Raw genomic sequence first — 16,890 nt, 5'->3', positions numbered from 1 at the left:
ACCTGTAACTAACAGCCAAACACTGAGTTTATCTTCATCCACCCCTTTGTTGTATCTTCTGTCTGCAGCTCAAAGAAATCCCAGAAACACACCTTTCTCATGTTTTCCAGCATTGCTTCGCCACTGGGCTGTAAGCATGACATCTTTTAGACCAGGAGATAAGTGTAGGTAGGGGAAAAGAAAGAATCTCAGGTCACAGAAAAGAACCACATTGAACACAAGCAGGACAATAATACAGTATTTAAAAATAGATTAACTTATCCTCACCATGGCTTCCTAGGGTGGGCAGCAGTTAGGAGACACCCCTTGCCCCTGCTGCCAGGAGAAGCAGGCAGCTGGCTGCAGGGGCAGACCCTCTTCTCCGCAGCTCGGCCTCTGACCTAGGAGTGTATGTGGGTCTCATTCAGATGGCTCACTTCACCTTATCAAACCTACAGCTGCTGAGCTCTGGGCTCAGAACTTTCATTCCCAAGCATGCAAGGTGAAGAGTGTTTACTGATGATGGTCCAGCTTTCAAGCACTGTAGCAAACACCTTTCCAACACTCGGGGACTAAGACTTATGATTCTCCATAGCCCCAGCTTTGGCTATGTTTAGGGCACATCATGATGCAAAGGTAACGTGCAGAAGATAATACCCCAAACTGCCCACAGTTAATAAAGATGTATGTACTAATTCAGCTATTTGGCAGTTTGCCACTGGCCACAGAAGCCAAATTCCTCTCTCCTACCTGTTTAAGACAAGACACATCCATCTCCTTTTCCTCAGTCTCACACCACAGAGGAGCTAGAGCTGAAACTCAGTGATGGGAACAAAGATACCTCTGCCCATGTCAATCCCTGCTTCCTTAACTGTGATCTCATCTTCGTCATTCACCTTGCAAAAACTGACAGCTGTTGGCCATTACCCACATACCCTAAAAAGTCTGAGGCATCCCTCTTTCCCACCTCTCTTTGCCTCAATTAATTTTCTCCAGAGCCCCATTCCAAGCAATGTGTGACTCTTAACATTCAGAGACATTGATTTTGGGGGATAATTATATTTCTTATTATATTGCCTGACTAGGTCATCTTGCTTGGAAACATCAATGTTTCTTTCTCCTTTCAGGACAAAGTATAGACTTATGTCACAGCCCCCATCTGTAAGTTGAGATCTGCAGACCACTCCTGGCCACTAGCCCAGTTTTGTTACTCTTATCTGGGTTTTCTTTTTTGGCTATTATTATTATTATTTCTTAGCTTGCCCATTAAATTACAATATAGTTATCTGCCTCATTAAGATATTTGAGTGTTCAACTATCAATCTGCCCACAAAACTTTGGAACAAGTCAAGAGAGTTTAACTTCTTAAGTATTAGTTATACAGCAGTAGCTCCAGGACAGTATTTTCATGAAGAAAAAGTCTGGCTGAGAAAAAATTTTATACACATCTTGTTAAGTCTCAGTTTAGTCGTATTTATTCTACGACTGGTTTATCACGACCACATCATAGAAACAACAGTGCCACAGGAGCACTGGCCTGTTCTTTTCATGAGTCATTTCTATGTATGTCAAAAAGCCTGAACCCTCCTTGCAAGGATCACTCAGTAACGGAGATGACAGCATTCTGTGGTTATAAACATGCACCAGAAGTCATCAATGTGACAAAGAAAGCAGATACTGAACAACTCGGTGAGGAAACAGAGTGCCTCCACCAGTGTTATGTGTCATAGAGAACAGTAATTAATACACTACCTTCATCCAAGATGTACAAGGATTTATATAAACAGGAAAACTAGGAGGTAAAGTGAGAACTTAAGTCAATATGGTTACGTTGATATGACCCCTTATATGAACATTTTTGCTTTGGTACAGAGAAGTTTTAAAAAACACTAGTTCATGATGTTTTGGAAAGTGTCCAACCTAAATTTAAAAAGCAGCAATAAGTCTGAACTAAGCACCCTCAAGAGGAACACTATCAGTATAGCTATGTCAGGGCATCTGTATGGATACAATTATATAGGCATAATTGGTCAAACTTCCTCCTGCAGAATACTGTACAGCTCTCAACATAGAGTTGCTGCTTTGATAAAGGTACAGTTCACAAAAATCTACATTTGAAAAGGAAAGGTCTTATTCAGTGCTTGCTCTGGGAAGATGGATGCTTTGTTACACAATTTCCTTTTCATCGCTGTCAGTTAAATATATCATTTTGTCACCCAGTTTGTTCAGTGGACAAGAATCAAGTCAGGGACTACTTGCAACAACTCAGATCGTACAAGCCCATCAAGCCCAGCAGCCTGCATCTAATGTGCTGGCTGATGTCCTTGCAAGGCACTCTCCACAATCTTTGAAAAGCCAGAGAGATCAAGGATCCCTGATGACCAGCAGGGATTAAAAAAAATATTCACACGCAGTTTCAGGAAAAGCCAAAACAACCGAAGACCAGTAACCCTATTTCTTACATTTAAATGGAATTTCCTGTATTTCAGCTTGTACTCATTGACTTTTGTCCTTTCACAGGGCACCACTAGAGTCTGACTCCATCTTCTTTACTGCCACCATCTGGTGTTTATACACCTTGACATGATCCCCCCGAGCCTTTTCTTCTCCAGACTAAATAATCCCAGCTCTCAGCCTCTCCCTGTTATTTCAGTCTTCAATACTATTATCATCTCCCTCCTCTCTTGCTAGATACACTCCAGCATGTCCATGCCTCTCTTGTACTGGGGAGCTCAGCACTGGACACCAGCACAGAGTAGAAGAGAAGGATCACCTCTCTCCATGCAGAGATTGCAACACTCCCTACTGCAGCCCAGGAAGCTTTTAGTTTTTGAGGCCACAAGGTTGCACTGTTGGCTCATGGTCAACTTGGTGTCCACCAGGATCCCCGGGGCCTCTTCTGCCAAGGTGCTTTCCAGCCAGTTGGCCTGGTACCTGAAATTATTTTTCCTCCCTGGAGGTTCAGGACTCCACATTTCCCCTTGTTGATCTCCATGAGGTTCCTGTCAGCCCATTTCTCCAGTCCATCACAGTCCTCCTGAATGGCCGCACAACCCTCTGGTATATAAACAACTCCTATCTTCTGCAGTCTTGCTGATTGTGCACTCTGCCCCATGACCCAGGTCATTAATGAAGGTTTTTAAACAGTGTAAGATCCTGTATTGATAGGGTACACCAGTAGCAACTGGCCTCTAGTTATGCTTCATACCACTGATCACCACCTTTCAAGCACAGTTTAGCCAGTTCTCAACACACCTGCTCACCATCTACTTACACGGTCCATAATTAATCAGTTTGCAAGGATGTTATGGGAGACAGTGTTAAAAGCCTTGCTAAAGTCAAGATAAACAACATCCACTGCTTTCTCTTCATCCACTGAGCCAGTCATCTAATTGTAGAAAGCCATCATGTTGTCAGGCATGCTTTCCCTGCATAAATCCATTCTGGCTACTCCACTTTCTTACTCATGTTTGGAAATGGTTTCCAGGATTATTTTCACCAGAATCTTTCTAGACATCAAGGTAAGACTGTCTTTTAGTTCCCTCTATTCTTCTTGCCCTTCTTGAAGACAGGAAGGACATTTGCTTTATTCCAGCCCACAGGAACCCTGTCCATTGCTATAACCTTTAAGATAATGGCAAACAGCTTCACAGTAACATCAGCCAGCTCCTTTGCCAACAATGGATGTGTCCCACAGGTCTGTGTATGTCCCATCTCTTTAAGCATTTCTTAACTTGATCCTTCTCAACCAAGAGTTGATATTCCTTACTCTAGCCCTTCCCACTGGCCTCAGGGGCCTGCAGTTCTTAAGGGCTGGTCTTACCAGCCGAGACCAAGGCAAAGACAAGATGGAGTACCTCAGCCTTCTTCACATCCTTGGTCATGAGGACTCCTGCCCCATTTAGCAGTGGACCCATGTTTCCTCTGATCTTCCTTTTGCAGCTGATACACCTGTAGAAGGCCTGTTGTCCTCCACAGCCCTTGAACAGGTTCAGCTACAGATGGCTTGGCTTCCCTATCCCCATCCCTAGACATTTGCACAGGATCTCCGTGTCCCTCATAGGTTACCTGTCCCCACTTCCACCTCTTGAGTGCTAACAGCAGCCTTCCATATGGATTTTTGTCAGTGTGCATGCATGGAGGATGATAGGCAATGGGTATGAGTTGAAGCAAGAGAAGCTCAGCCTAGATAAGGAAAAACATTCCCCCCACCCTGTGGATGCTTTAAGTGGCAGTATGTTTTTATCTCTGTCCTGTTCATCTATGGTACAGCTGCATGCTGATCAGGAAACACAGCAGTTGGCAGAGATGTGTAACACTACTTAGACCATGCATTGCCACTTGACTGGCAATGCAGATTGATTCCCAGAGGAACTTCTGTACTAGAACAAGCATTCTGAAGTACTCAGTATTTGTACCTACCACACTTGGAACGGAGTGCTCAGGCATTTGGATTCTGACCAACCTGTAATACAAAAGAACAGACTGACAACTTTTAATAAGCCATTTTTTTATTGAGAGTTAAGACCATGGTGCGTAGAACGCGCTATAAAGACAAAATACAGAAGATCGCTTTAGTAAATACACACTGGTTAAGCAATGCTACTTTTTGGCAAAGTGCTGTATTTTGTCGGTTTTCAGCCTGTGTTGAACTATTAAAAATAAGAGCCAGACATTCTTCCATATCAAAAGGGCTGCTACAAATAGAGAAGTGGCTCTGGAGAGAAGCTGCCATATGTGCATAGACTGATGTACAGTATTAATCCTAACTGAAATGTCCCTTTTGAATCTTCAAGTTTGCTGTGTAGAAGGCACAGTTTAAAATGCAAATCTGTCTATTGACCAATACATATGAAAATACAGTTTCAGCAAGATTCATGAATATCGATCAGTATGAGACAGTGCAAGGCCTCCACTTTTACAAGAAAAAACAACACACTTTAATACAATTCAAAAGCCATATAAAAAGCCACACAGCTCACTATTAAAACAGAAAACCAAAACAAATCTAATTGCCCAATAGCTCCAGGCATAAAACAGGGCTAGACCAACATAAATACTTAAAACAAATTAACAAAAAGCCATTGATGCAGTACTATCTCACACAATAACATGGTTTCCAATATTACAAATTGAGAAGCACAGCTTTGTGCAACAAAATAGTTTATATCCTGAAAGATATAGGTTTTCATCACCAGAAAGTCATCTAGTAATGTAGTATAAAAAGATCAGTATCTCCCAATTCTAGGAGCAGTCTAAAGTTGCATTTACTTGCCTACTGAGAAGAACAGGCCAAGGCCCTCATTGTAATGCCTGGGAGCCTTATACTCTCAACTCCATCTCCCCGTTAAGAGTTAGAGGATTACTTACTCCTTCTAACACAGGGAGGTGGAGGCTCCATCTTCCTTCATTTCACTTTAAGAAAATTAAAGCTGAAGGACAAGTAGTTACTTTTATATAAAGAAAAATACAGGAAAGCAAAGAATTTTCCTGAGCTAGAAAGTTGGCAGTGAGGAGAAGGAAGTTTAAGACAAACAAAAAGTTGGAGTGATAAAAGTAGATAATCTGAGACAAGTAAGAGTGAACAGACGAGGGACTGGTGAAACTACAGCTATTGCAGATAAACCAGAGTATTTGGACCACAAAAGAATTGTTGTATGGACACGGGCACATACTGAAAGGAGTAATAACAAAATCTGGTTTAGAAACTCATGAAGTGACCAATTTTGTTTTCTTTCATTGTCCACATGAATTCAATGTGTCTTAGCAAAACCCCTAGCATATTCAGGAAAGCACCTCTTGCTTTTACACGCTTAACTATTTGTCAACATTCTTTTGCAACAATCCTAACTAATCCCAGTGAGGCAGCACATCTGCAGTGAAACAGAGGTTATGAATGCTGTTTCCTGTACACTAAGTATGTTCCACAACAATTCCAGCTGCAGAATGTGCAACAGTACCACTACATCAGGGTCAATCCAAATCGTTGGGGTTTTTCTTCAGTGAAATTGAAGCCATTTGGCTGAATTTAAAATACTTCATAGGTTGGGAATAATTCTCATTATTGATCTTGTCTAATTTCAAAGAGTCCTCACACTAACTTCTGTATAAGGACTACTGGAAGACATAGTTTAATGTAATGTTAACACTTTAATGCCCTAGGCACTAAACACAAGGGAAAAACAATAAGTCACATTCAGCACTGACAGAAAGGGGGACAAAACTTCCCCTCTTCTTTCAGTGCAGATTTCTGCTTCCTCACCTCCATAGCCATCTAGTCTACTTCCCAGATTGATGTATCGGAGTTTGGCATGCCATGTGGCTGCTGTGTAATACACACTCTTTGTTAACAGGTGAGCTTTACTTTTTTCTTTTTCCTCTAAAGTGCCTGCCAACTTCCAAAACAAGTTGCGCAGTGTTCTTAAGAAAACCCTTGTTGGTTTTGAATGGCTTTTCTTTCCTGTTGGCCCACGGAACTACCATCCAGTCCTTCTGCCCACCATGGGCTAGGAAACAACAACTTGACAATCTGCATTTTTATACACCCTGTTATCACTGTGTTTAGTTCTGTAAGACTGTTTTTCAGCATCCCATTCTCCCTGCCACACACAGCCCTTCATTTCCAGTCACAATTAACTCAGACTTCATTTTCATAGAGAAAATTAGGAGAACTTCTAATAAAACCTTCATTCTAGCTACTTTTGAGCTATTCTCAATCTGTAAATATGAGACAATCGAACAGCAATCAGCAGCTCAGAAATAGCTATCCATCAGCATGACTTCTTTAAAGAGCAGTCAGCTACTGATGCGACTAAAAGAATGGTTGATCCACCGTCTTTTTCCTCTAACTAGACGAGAAATTAAATGAAATAGGGTGGGGGAAATAGATCTTTCAAAGACAGAAAGAGCAGGAATTCCAGAAAGGGAGTAAGAACTTGAACTGAACCAAGTAAAACCCAGTTCAGCTCTCTGGGTTGTGTGTCTGCACTTAACCCATAGGTCCACTTTTCCTTCTACTCCACTGTGAGGTACTACACCTGTAACACCAGTGCCATATCACACTGCAACAATATTGGGGGGACATTTAACCCTTTTCTGACATCCATATTAAGTACCCAACACAGATTCCACTAACACAAATAGGTACTAGGCAGTTCAGATTAGATGTCCTTCTTGTAACAGTTCAGCATAGCTATGTAATATCCACCGGCAGCTACAGTATCTCCTTGTTAGAAAGTAATCATATATGCTGAATACAGACAGATACAAAAGCTGTCGAGTACTGGTCATTAAAGCATATGGCTAACCTCAAATTTTCTAACTCCACTTTGATTAATGCAAAATGTAACTGATTTCCATCTCAGTTTTTTTAAAATACCAACTAAGAATCCATCTATACATCAGAGTTTATAAAACAGCACACAAACTATCATACTGATAGGCTTCCAAGACATTGATATTTAGCATCAACATTTAGGACTTGCTGCAAGATGTTCAGAGATTTATGTGTCATTTCAAAAGAATGCAACACTAGTTACGATTGTGTTTGAAGGATTGACGATCAGCTTCAGATTGACCAAACTTACCTATGTATGAAAATAAAAGCAACCTAAAAAACAATTAGACCTTAGATTAAAACCACAAGAGCCATCAGTAATTGAACTGACGCTGGCAAGGCTGGTGAACAAACAGTCCGTTGTGCTTGATATGCCGAGAGTGGCAATCCCTGGTAAGGTTTTGGCGACGGAGACCATTTTTGTTGAGATAGTGTCTTTCATTATGTTCTTTTATCCAGTGGGTAGGACGAAAGCTCTTGTTTTTTTCCAGAAAAGTTGAACGAGTAGCAAGAGCTGTGACATAGCAGTGAACACGCTGTCCTGTTTCACTTTGGGCCTCCAGTCTAGAAATGTAACAAGCAGATATAATTCATTACTAAGGTGCATTGGGAAGACACGCAAAGTATAAAGGGCAGAACATGGACATCAACACCCAGCATTTCAAAAGGGCACCCTTATTCTGCTGGACAGAGATTTGGGCTGAGGCAAGGTCAAGCCAGTTTAGGAAAAGCACGCTGGTAAGTAATATGTAGTGCTGATAACTCATTGTGAAGGCACCACAACAGCCTTTGGACTTCTGATGTCTTACGCCATTTCACCCTTCCTTCCCCACCCCACCTCCCTAAGCCCAAGATGCAACACAGATCAGAAATATAAAGCAATGTGTGTCTCACTGCTCCAGCTTTAGAAGACTTGAGAGTTATCCACTAGGCAAGGTTTGGTTTAAAATCACCTTGAACATAGGTGGTTCAGCCTGAAAACAGAAGCACACTAATGACAGTGTGTTTGGACTGCTAGCTACACAAGTAAATCCAAACAATGCTCATGCAAAGGAATGAGAAAGATAGACCGGTTGTGACACACATGGGAAAACTTCTAAGGATTGTTCCTCAACCAGCCCTCCAGATTTTACAAGCAGAGAGTCAGCAGTTTTGGCAAACCCTTACTCCATCATGCACTAGTGAAAAACAAACCCAGAGCCTAGGCAAGCAACCGACATTGAAAGAGGATTTCCCTACTTGACAGAACAATCACTGGTGTTTCCTGAAACTTCCAAAGTAAATCTAAAAATAACCTGGTAGTTTTAATAGCAAAGCAAATCCCAAGTCTGAGTGCCACAGCTGGTGTGAGACCAGTGGCACCTGAGTTGCCTGCCTTCTCTCTTCCCACACAGGACCCAATGACAAGCTGTCAACTCAGTGGTGCCAAGGAAAGATGCCTACAAGACCAGGAGCTTGCTCAGGCATGAGCTAGATATCTCTTGGGAAGTCTGTTTTTCAGCAGTAGCATGACCCTATAATGAAGTCTCTTCTGGAAGAGCTTAGCTTCCATTTATTGCATGATGTCTCTGTAGACATAAGTCTAGACTACCATGCCCATGGTATGCTCCTGTAGCCTTGCTCTTGGGGGGCTGCAGGTGCCTGGCATGGATGTGAACTCTCCTGCCTCCCCCCACCCCCCTCCTCACTGGAGTGGAATACTCCTTGTCAGCAAGGAAATACTCCCTCCCTTCTACTTTTTTCTTTTAAGTATCCAAATCAACTTGCTTTTGGCTCCTTGGGTAGCTTGATACAGCCAATTGAAGCCTACAGACTCCAGAATAGCCTTGTGTGACATGCTGGTTTTCCCGTTTATTCACTAGATATTGTCCTAAACCTAGCACTTGAAATACAAAGCAAGAAATAAGCAAATAATACAGCAGAGATAAATTCACAGTGCCTTGTAAATACTTTAAACTGGTGTAATCTGCATAGAATTTACATGAGGGTGCCTGTAAACACGGGGCTACTGTTTTCTATATGGTGCAATCCCTTAACATGTTCAACGCTGCTGGAGGTGGAACTCCAAGTGAAGCTTTTCTGGGGAAAGCTGCAAGGAGCTAAGAAGCCACACTACACTTATCAGAGCCTGTATTTCCTAAGATGCCCTTGCTGCATGTCACTAGCTAGCAAAGGGCATCAACTGCTAATACCAAGTGTTGCGGTTTGTTATGGAAAAATATGACTAGCCTGATGAACAGGTGAAAGTTTATATAACATCCTTTCGCTTTGAAGAGAATTTAAAAGGAACAAATAGCTTTAATCCGCAAAAGGAGAAAAACTGGTTTAAAATTGCTGGTTGAAGATATTTACGCTTTTTGTCCTCTTATCAAATACCCTTCCAGTACTTGTTTGCAAACGAACACTCTTCTACTCGTTGTCACAAAGTGAAACTGGGATAGCAGAGGTGGTTTGAATTAGCTAAAAAGGCTGCATACTCTTCAGAAACGTAGCATTTTGGTATCTTAGTGGTTGCTGTTGGTAGCCTAGCACTAGTGAGCCCTGGGCACCGAGAGAACAGGGCTGATGAGCCTCCATCAATATTGTCAAAAGGTAATTTCAGAGCGGCTGTGTCTAAAGCCAGACCACCACTACAGACATTTGCTGCTGCGCCCCCAACATCTAATTTTGCTAGAAAGCATAGGTGCCCTGCTAGTTGTGCTATAGAGCCAGACCTCACAAGGAACATTAAAGACTTCAGACCCCGCCCCAATTAATATTTAAGTAATTTTTCTGCACTTAGCATTTTGGCTTGTTAAAGCAGACATAGTTAGGCTTGATCAAGTAACATGATTTGGCACAAAGGTTAGTCCTAAAACCAGTATTGTTTTGGCAGACAAGGCTCTAGAGGAAGCAGTGTTGCTAGCAGCCTGATCAAACAAAAAGCATTGTCCCCAAACAGTAGTACTTACTGTGCCAGTGTGCCTTAAGCAGCTTTTCTTGGCCCTACAATGTTAAATGGCCAACCATTAAACCACTAGACTTTCAAAACAGCTTTTGAAACTTACTGCATTCAGTGCAATTGACATTCCCAGCTTCTGTAGCCTACCTCAGCTTTAGACTTAAGTCTCCTCCCATTTCTGCCACACAAAATAACCTGTACAAAAGCCTAGATCCTCTGATGAAGCAACAGCACAGAATACAGTGTGAAGAAACTTAATCACACAGTTTTCAACACAGTTGAAGATCATCACACCTTTAGCTTCCCCATTAAAGCAGCTTAACTGTACTGCATAACATGACAGGATTCTCCAGAAGAATTTATACCAGTATCCCCAGTTTAAGTCACTGAGAAGTCAGTATCCAACTCTATTACTAAACTGGTCTACTGTTTTTCACCAGGTCATGCCTCACAGCCTACAGTTCTCTTGAAGGCTCTTTCAGACCGTCCTTTTAAAAGGTGCTGTGTGTTCATAGCTTCCCACCAATTTAAGTTAAACTAGATCCTTGATGCTTAGCATCACAAACCGCCCTCCCCAAATAATTACACAGATCCCTCACTCAGATTAATGGTACCAGCGCTATACTTGAACGTTATACAGCAGCATGTCATCTCAAAGTCACCTGTTTCTTTGAACTAAGGACTTTAAATATGACAAGAAACTGATGAGAACAGTCAATGGGCATCTAGCTAGATCAACTCTACTACTACACTCATTTTTTCCTGTATAACAAAAGCTTAGTATCTTATGAGTTTGGGGTTTTTTTTTTTTAATTGTTTCTAATGGTAAGCACCAGACAGGACAAAAAGCCAGTCTTGGTTATTAACCAGAATTCAAAAAACACCCCATTATCTCCAAATCAATGAACACACAGGTCAGTGCAGAGTCATAACAGCAAAGAAATACTCTATCTGTATACACTTATGTATACTATACTTGTATAGCTGTATATACTGTCTGGTTAACACTGAAGCAGTGCATGGCAAACATGCCTCTACAATAATCCCATGTGGCTAGATCTTTACAGTCCAAAAATCAAAAGCACAACTTCTTACCTCGCTAAGAGTAGAAGTTTGCAACACAAATTTTTACCTTCAGGGAAGTAAGTTTTGCAGAATATTTCTGTTTGCTTTTGTTCCACAAACCACTTGTGGAAAAATTTAATCCTACCCTAATCTATCACTAGGCTGAGGAATAAAAAAACCCGAAAGACTACCAAAACAGACTTCCTTGTCAGGATAATGAAAGTAACATTTTTCATCTCATGAGACGACTCGGAGAGTACTGACTAACAGTTATGAAAAATGCAAAAAGCTATGAAGGGGGCAAAGTGCTTTCAAATCTATGTTACCAGCTATACAGTTAACCGCCACCAGTTCCGACAGAACTGGAGCATATTCTGCAAGGCAATAATTAGGCTCCATAAATATTCATTGAAGCGTCAAAATTGCATACCCAACTGTTTCCTGACACGGTCATCTTGTATAACATTTTTCTAAGCAGGCAGGCAACCCTGACCACCCTGCCCACCTTGTGTAGTATTCATGCTTTATTCACTTGCTCTGAAATAAGCTGGAAAATTCAGTATTAAATGTCTAAGCTGATCAAGTAGAAACCAGATATTTTCAGCAACAGAGTTCCTTGACAAGAGAAGTCAGCCATACCTGGGGCTACCTGGGCTGTGAAACTCCTCATCTCCACATCCAGTCTCATTAAGGCTGTGACAGGTATCGTGGACAGCATACACAGACATGCTGGGGTGCTCTATTAGGAGGTTCTCCATTGGACTAGTTTCCACTTTGATAGTGGTTAATCCACCTGCAGTAAAACATGGGGGAGGGGTAATAAACCAACTCTCCTCCATGGGACATGACTCAAATTGGATGAAGCAAGATTCATTGGCCTCTGGCAAGCGTTCCAAGGGAGACGGTAAACAAGAGAAGACGGGCGAGCCGTCTGCGGCCGGTGCTTCAGCAATGTCCGCTTCCTCCACGGAGCAAGTAGCGCAAGCATCTGCTGTAGGTGGCCATTAGTCAGTGGAGAGAAATGGTGATTGAAGGTGGTCAAACACAACAAGGTTGCATGTAGCCAAAAATGGAATATAAAAAAAAGACAAAACAGAGAAACAGAAATAAACCTTTATTAGCATGTACACATTTTTTTTTTTAATTAAGAGGAGGAGAAAAGGGAGTTCCCTGATAAACCATGCTAGACACGTAAAACAACTGTTATCAGTAAAGCAATACAATTGCGTAATAGGTCAAATATATTTTATCTGTACAAGTGGTTCTGTTGAAGCCTGTGTCAGGCTTCTAAACCTGACATCATTTTTCTCATCAGTTTACATAACATGTTTTCGTACATTTATTTGGAAGACACCCTATAATCTAATCTACACCGATTTTGCTTAGGGAAAGTTTCTCCCAAGCTACAAGTTTCTTCACATGGAAGTAAGACAACTAAGAGGCAGATCAGGACAAAAACAGAGCTTATGTTTGACAGACATCTTACCTATAAAGTCAACCAGAATCCACTCATCGTCTTCTTTCTCACTGAACTCTGGCTCTTGGCTGGACAAGCTATCAATCTCTCCCATGAGCATGTTATTTAACCTCTGGAACATTACTAAGGCAGGAACAAGACTTTGGCTGGCAGGTCTTTATATCCAAGGTTCAAGGCACAGCTCACAACGTACTAGCAGAGTGGCATAGACTTGAGATTAAAGTGCATAGATGCTTTATCAGCTTAGGTACAGGACACGCAGAGGCATGACTTGTAAACAGTTTATACAAAACCTGCAAAAAATGACGACAAGAGTCTTAATGACAAAGAAACAGGTAACAGCCCTAGAGAACAAATTAAAACCCCTCTCTTTAGTGCAGCCTGAGGTATCAGTGAACAGTTTTCCCTGAGAGGCAGCTTCACTGGGGTTCACTGTTCCCTCCCAGCTAGATACATACAGAAAAAGCCTAGGTCTCTCCTCAAAGCTAAGCACCTTTCTCTTGATTCTCCTTCCCATGCAAATGTCAGTTCCCACCTGCTCCTGTGGGAAGAGAGGACTCCTGTACAGGAGTATCATGCCTACACTCACCAAGGTCTCCCTGCCTGTCTTCTTCCTGGTCAGAAAAAGATGCAAAGGGCAAGTGCATGCTTTCTGCTCCATACAACGCACCTCCTCTGTTGACACTGCCTTACACCTCTCCCAGAGACTCCTGCGAGTCTCTCATCACATACAGTTCAGGGCCACTGCCTACAAGTTAACACTGCAGGAAGGCACGTCCCGTCTTCAGGTTCGAAGTGCACTACATAGTTACCAGTGGGATCATTTTCACAGCAACTGCCCAACTAGTCACATATGGTAAGTCTAAGTAACAAGGAAAAGTAGCTTGTATACTTAATTAAAACATACTTTTTTCTCAGTACACTTTCATAAATCTACGTGAAGTTAAGTCACCATAAGCATAAACTCTACATTTAGCAGTTAAGATGAAAAATCCCATTAGTACTGAGAAGCTGAATGTTCAAGTCACCTCAGATCAGCATGCTTCCAGCCTTTTAGCATTTATGTATGAGCCAACAAATAGAAGCCATTAAAGTAGCTGAAAAAGGCTACATGCAAAAAAATATTCCCGGATTTAACTACAAGTTAATTTCACCATAGTAATATTTCAATTATCACAGAGTGTCAGAATTACTACAGATTAAATACCTGTTACATAATTAAGTAGGGAACAAGATAGGCATGTAAGGGGGCATGAGTGTCTGCATTCAGAAAGAGAAAGAGAGTAAGACACACTATAGGAGACAAACCCAGACATTAAGCAATATTCTTTATGGATTGTATCTTCTCTTAAGGTCAGTATATCCTGCTTCACCCTGTAACTCTCAGGTCATCAGACCCAGGACACCAGACCCCATCAATACTTGTTCAATGCAAGGACAAGCATCTGCTCCATACAGTACAGCTCCTATAGACATTTATGCAGCTACTTCCTTATTCAAACAGTACAACAGGGTAAGACTAAAGTTTGAAGTAGTCTTCAGAAGCAATATGAAAAGGTACAGTGTAACTCAAGAAGTTATCAGCCACATGAAAATACAAGGCTAGGAACAACTAGCTCAGCTGCAGTAGTGATAAAAGGCTGGGTTTTTTAGGGCCACACTTGAAAAATGAAACATCTGGGGTCTCTTTAAAGAGAGCTACAAGAATGACCAGAAGTCTAAAGAAAAATGGTAAAATTTAAAAAAAAGAAAGGCTTAACAGAGGGAAGGAAAAAATGACAACAGTAATCAATTATGTGAAGAAAGAGGCAAACATTTATTCCCTTCTACATTCACAGCAAGCAGAAGTGGCTTTTAACTGCAGTAAAGTTCAGTTTTCAGTGGTTACTTGCAGGAAATGCTTTTAACCATCAAGGTTGCTAAGCCCTGAATGGGTTACCTAAGGAAATGCTAAATGCCCACAGTGTTCCTATGCATCTTCTTGAGAAGGTTTATTATAGCCAGAGCTTGCCCGGGATAAGGAAATAGACTAAGTGAGAGCTTGAAGTCTGTAGCTTTCCCATTATCTTCCACCTCCATCCCTAACCCTTTTCTGGCACAAGGCCCAGGAACAAGAGAGTTCACTTTTTCCTCTAGGCTAACTAACAAGCCATAGTGTAATTGCTGGTCAGTGTTGGCTTTCCCTGTACTCCCACACACATGAGTTGCCTCTTTCCTAGCTTAAACCTGGAAGTACCTCCAGGCAGAGTACTTTTTGTTCTGTGCATAGAGTGGAGCAAGATGAGAGCTCACACCCCTATATTAAAACTCCATAGGCATCACAGAAACATCAAATAATTAACTTCTAACAAGCAAGTGAGCAATCACTGCTCCCAAGAATGTAAGCACAAGAAACGACAGCTTTTGACCCATAAACATCTTTCTGTAGATCAAAATCAGTTTGCCCTATTTTCCCCTTCCCTCACCTCAAAGGAAGGTCAAAACCCCATCTGAATCATTTAGAAAACAGTTGATGTTTTGACATTCTTTTGGACAAGTGCCTTTAAAAATGCCACACTTGCATGCTATTGTGCAAGTCAGATGGGGACCGAGAAACAACACAGTTATCAAAGCACAATCGTTAGGGCAGGCAAACGAGACAGAGGCTGAGACTCCAGCTCTTAGACAGGAACTATCAGCTGCAAGAAATACAAGACTAGGAACAACTGACTCAGCTACAGGAGTGATTAAGAGGTGGTTATAGATAACACACCCAATGCATGTTAACAGTATTGTATTGTCGCATAAACCACCTTTTTTTTTCTTTCTATCCTAGCAGAGGAGATGGACGCACGCTAGGCAAAAACAAAACCAACCCAAAATCGAAAAGAGCCAGCCCCCCAAATCACTTCTGCGGTTCCCCGTTAGAGCCTGGCTACTGATCTTCCCGTGCCCTCGACTCGCAGCTTTTTAATTACCACCAGGAGGCTCCAAAAAGCCGCTTTCCGCGGAGCCGGCGGGTGACCCGGCCGAGCCCGCAGCAGCTGCGCACCTTCCCGGAGCCCAGCCCCGCCGCTGGGCGGGGGGAGACGCGACTACCGTCTGCTCGACAGCCGGCAAAACGGCAAAACCCTCCCGGTCTCGGTGTTTTCCGAGGAGAAACCGGCACGGGCGCACGGGGAGAGGGGGAGCTCCACCGCTGCTGCTGCTTTTCACCGCCTCGCCCGGACACTCAAACCGCGGGACACCGTTAAACCCGCCGGGCAACGAGCAGCGCGCTGAGCCTCAAACGCCGCTAAACAAACTCACTCACCCGCACCACTCCCCGGCTCCGCCACCGCGCCGACTCCGCACCCCGCGGAGCCCTTTGTTGTTATAGCCCCGGCGCGCAGCTGACGGCCCGGCCGCCCCGGCCCCGCCCCTCCCCGCCCCTCCGCCAATGGGCGCCGCCGGCGGCTGTCGCTAACGCACGTGACAGGCGGGCAGGGACGGGGCGGGGCGAGGCGGGCGCGGGGGCGGGGCGGGGCCGGACGGCCCCGCCCCGCCCCCCGCGCCCGCCTCGCCCCGCCCCCCGCGTTACCGGTGCCGGTGTCTGAGGATAAATTCGGTAAATTTGGGGGAAAATAAAGCGCTGAACACAGAGGGCTTGGGGATTCCGTTAAGGTGGTGGTTATATGGTTAACCTGGAAAGCAGTTGGTTAGGAACAGAGGTAGTTAAGTACACCAAACCTTAACTAAGTAGTTAAATATGCAAATTAATTCTTGATCAAACATGCGTGTTTAAATATATACAACCGTGATTTATAGAGCAGCTTGCGTCAAGAGGAGTCTTCAAAGAGCTTCTAGTTCCCAACCACCCTGCCATGGGCAGGGACACCTTCCACTAGCCCAGGTTGCTCAAAGCCCCGTCCAGCCTGGCCTGGAACACTGCCAGGGAGGGGGCAGCCACAGCTTCTCCGGGCAACCTGTGCCAGTGTCTCACCACCCTCACAGTGAAGAATTTCTTCCTTATATCTAATCTAAATCTACCCTCTTTCAGTCTGAAGCCATTATCCCTCATCCTATCCCTACAGTCCCTGATAGAGTCTCTCCCCCTTTCAGTACTGGGAGGCC

The 16,890-nt window shown here is 43.1% G+C and overlaps 1 protein-coding gene across 4 annotated transcripts; it reads right to left on the bottom strand.

Annotated features, from left to right (window-relative positions):
* Positions 1 to 4,478: 4,478 nt before the first annotated feature.
* On the bottom strand, positions 4,479 to 16,195 carry TP53INP1 (tumor protein p53 inducible nuclear protein 1). 4 transcript variants are annotated; one of them, XM_074898696.1, is made up of 5 exons: positions 16,091 to 16,195; positions 12,808 to 13,091; positions 11,961 to 12,312; positions 10,267 to 10,300; positions 7,729 to 7,879 (listed from the first exon to the last, which is right to left on the bottom strand). In XM_074898696.1, the coding sequence occupies exons 2-5, from the start codon at positions 12,917 to 12,919 to the stop codon at positions 7,862 to 7,864; spliced, it is 516 nt and encodes a 171-aa protein (XP_074754797.1). In that variant the 5' UTR covers positions 12,920 to 13,091; positions 16,091 to 16,195; the 3' UTR covers positions 7,729 to 7,861. The 4 variants fall into 4 exon arrangements, with proteins under 4 accessions (XP_074754795.1, XP_074754796.1, XP_074754797.1 ...); XM_074898698.1 differs by having other exon boundaries at positions 11,961 to 12,309; XM_074898694.1 differs by lacking the exon at positions 10,267 to 10,300 and having other exon boundaries at positions 4,479 to 7,879.
* Positions 16,196 to 16,890: the final 695 nt, after the last annotated feature.

The sequence above is a fragment of the Athene noctua genome, chromosome 2 (assembly GCF_965140245.1).
Source record: "Athene noctua chromosome 2, bAthNoc1.hap1.1, whole genome shotgun sequence".
Taxonomy (NCBI): Eukaryota; Metazoa; Chordata; class Aves; order Strigiformes; family Strigidae; genus Athene; species Athene noctua.
The sequence above is the reverse complement of the archived record's forward strand: the minus strand, read 5'-3'. Positions and strand labels throughout refer to the sequence as shown.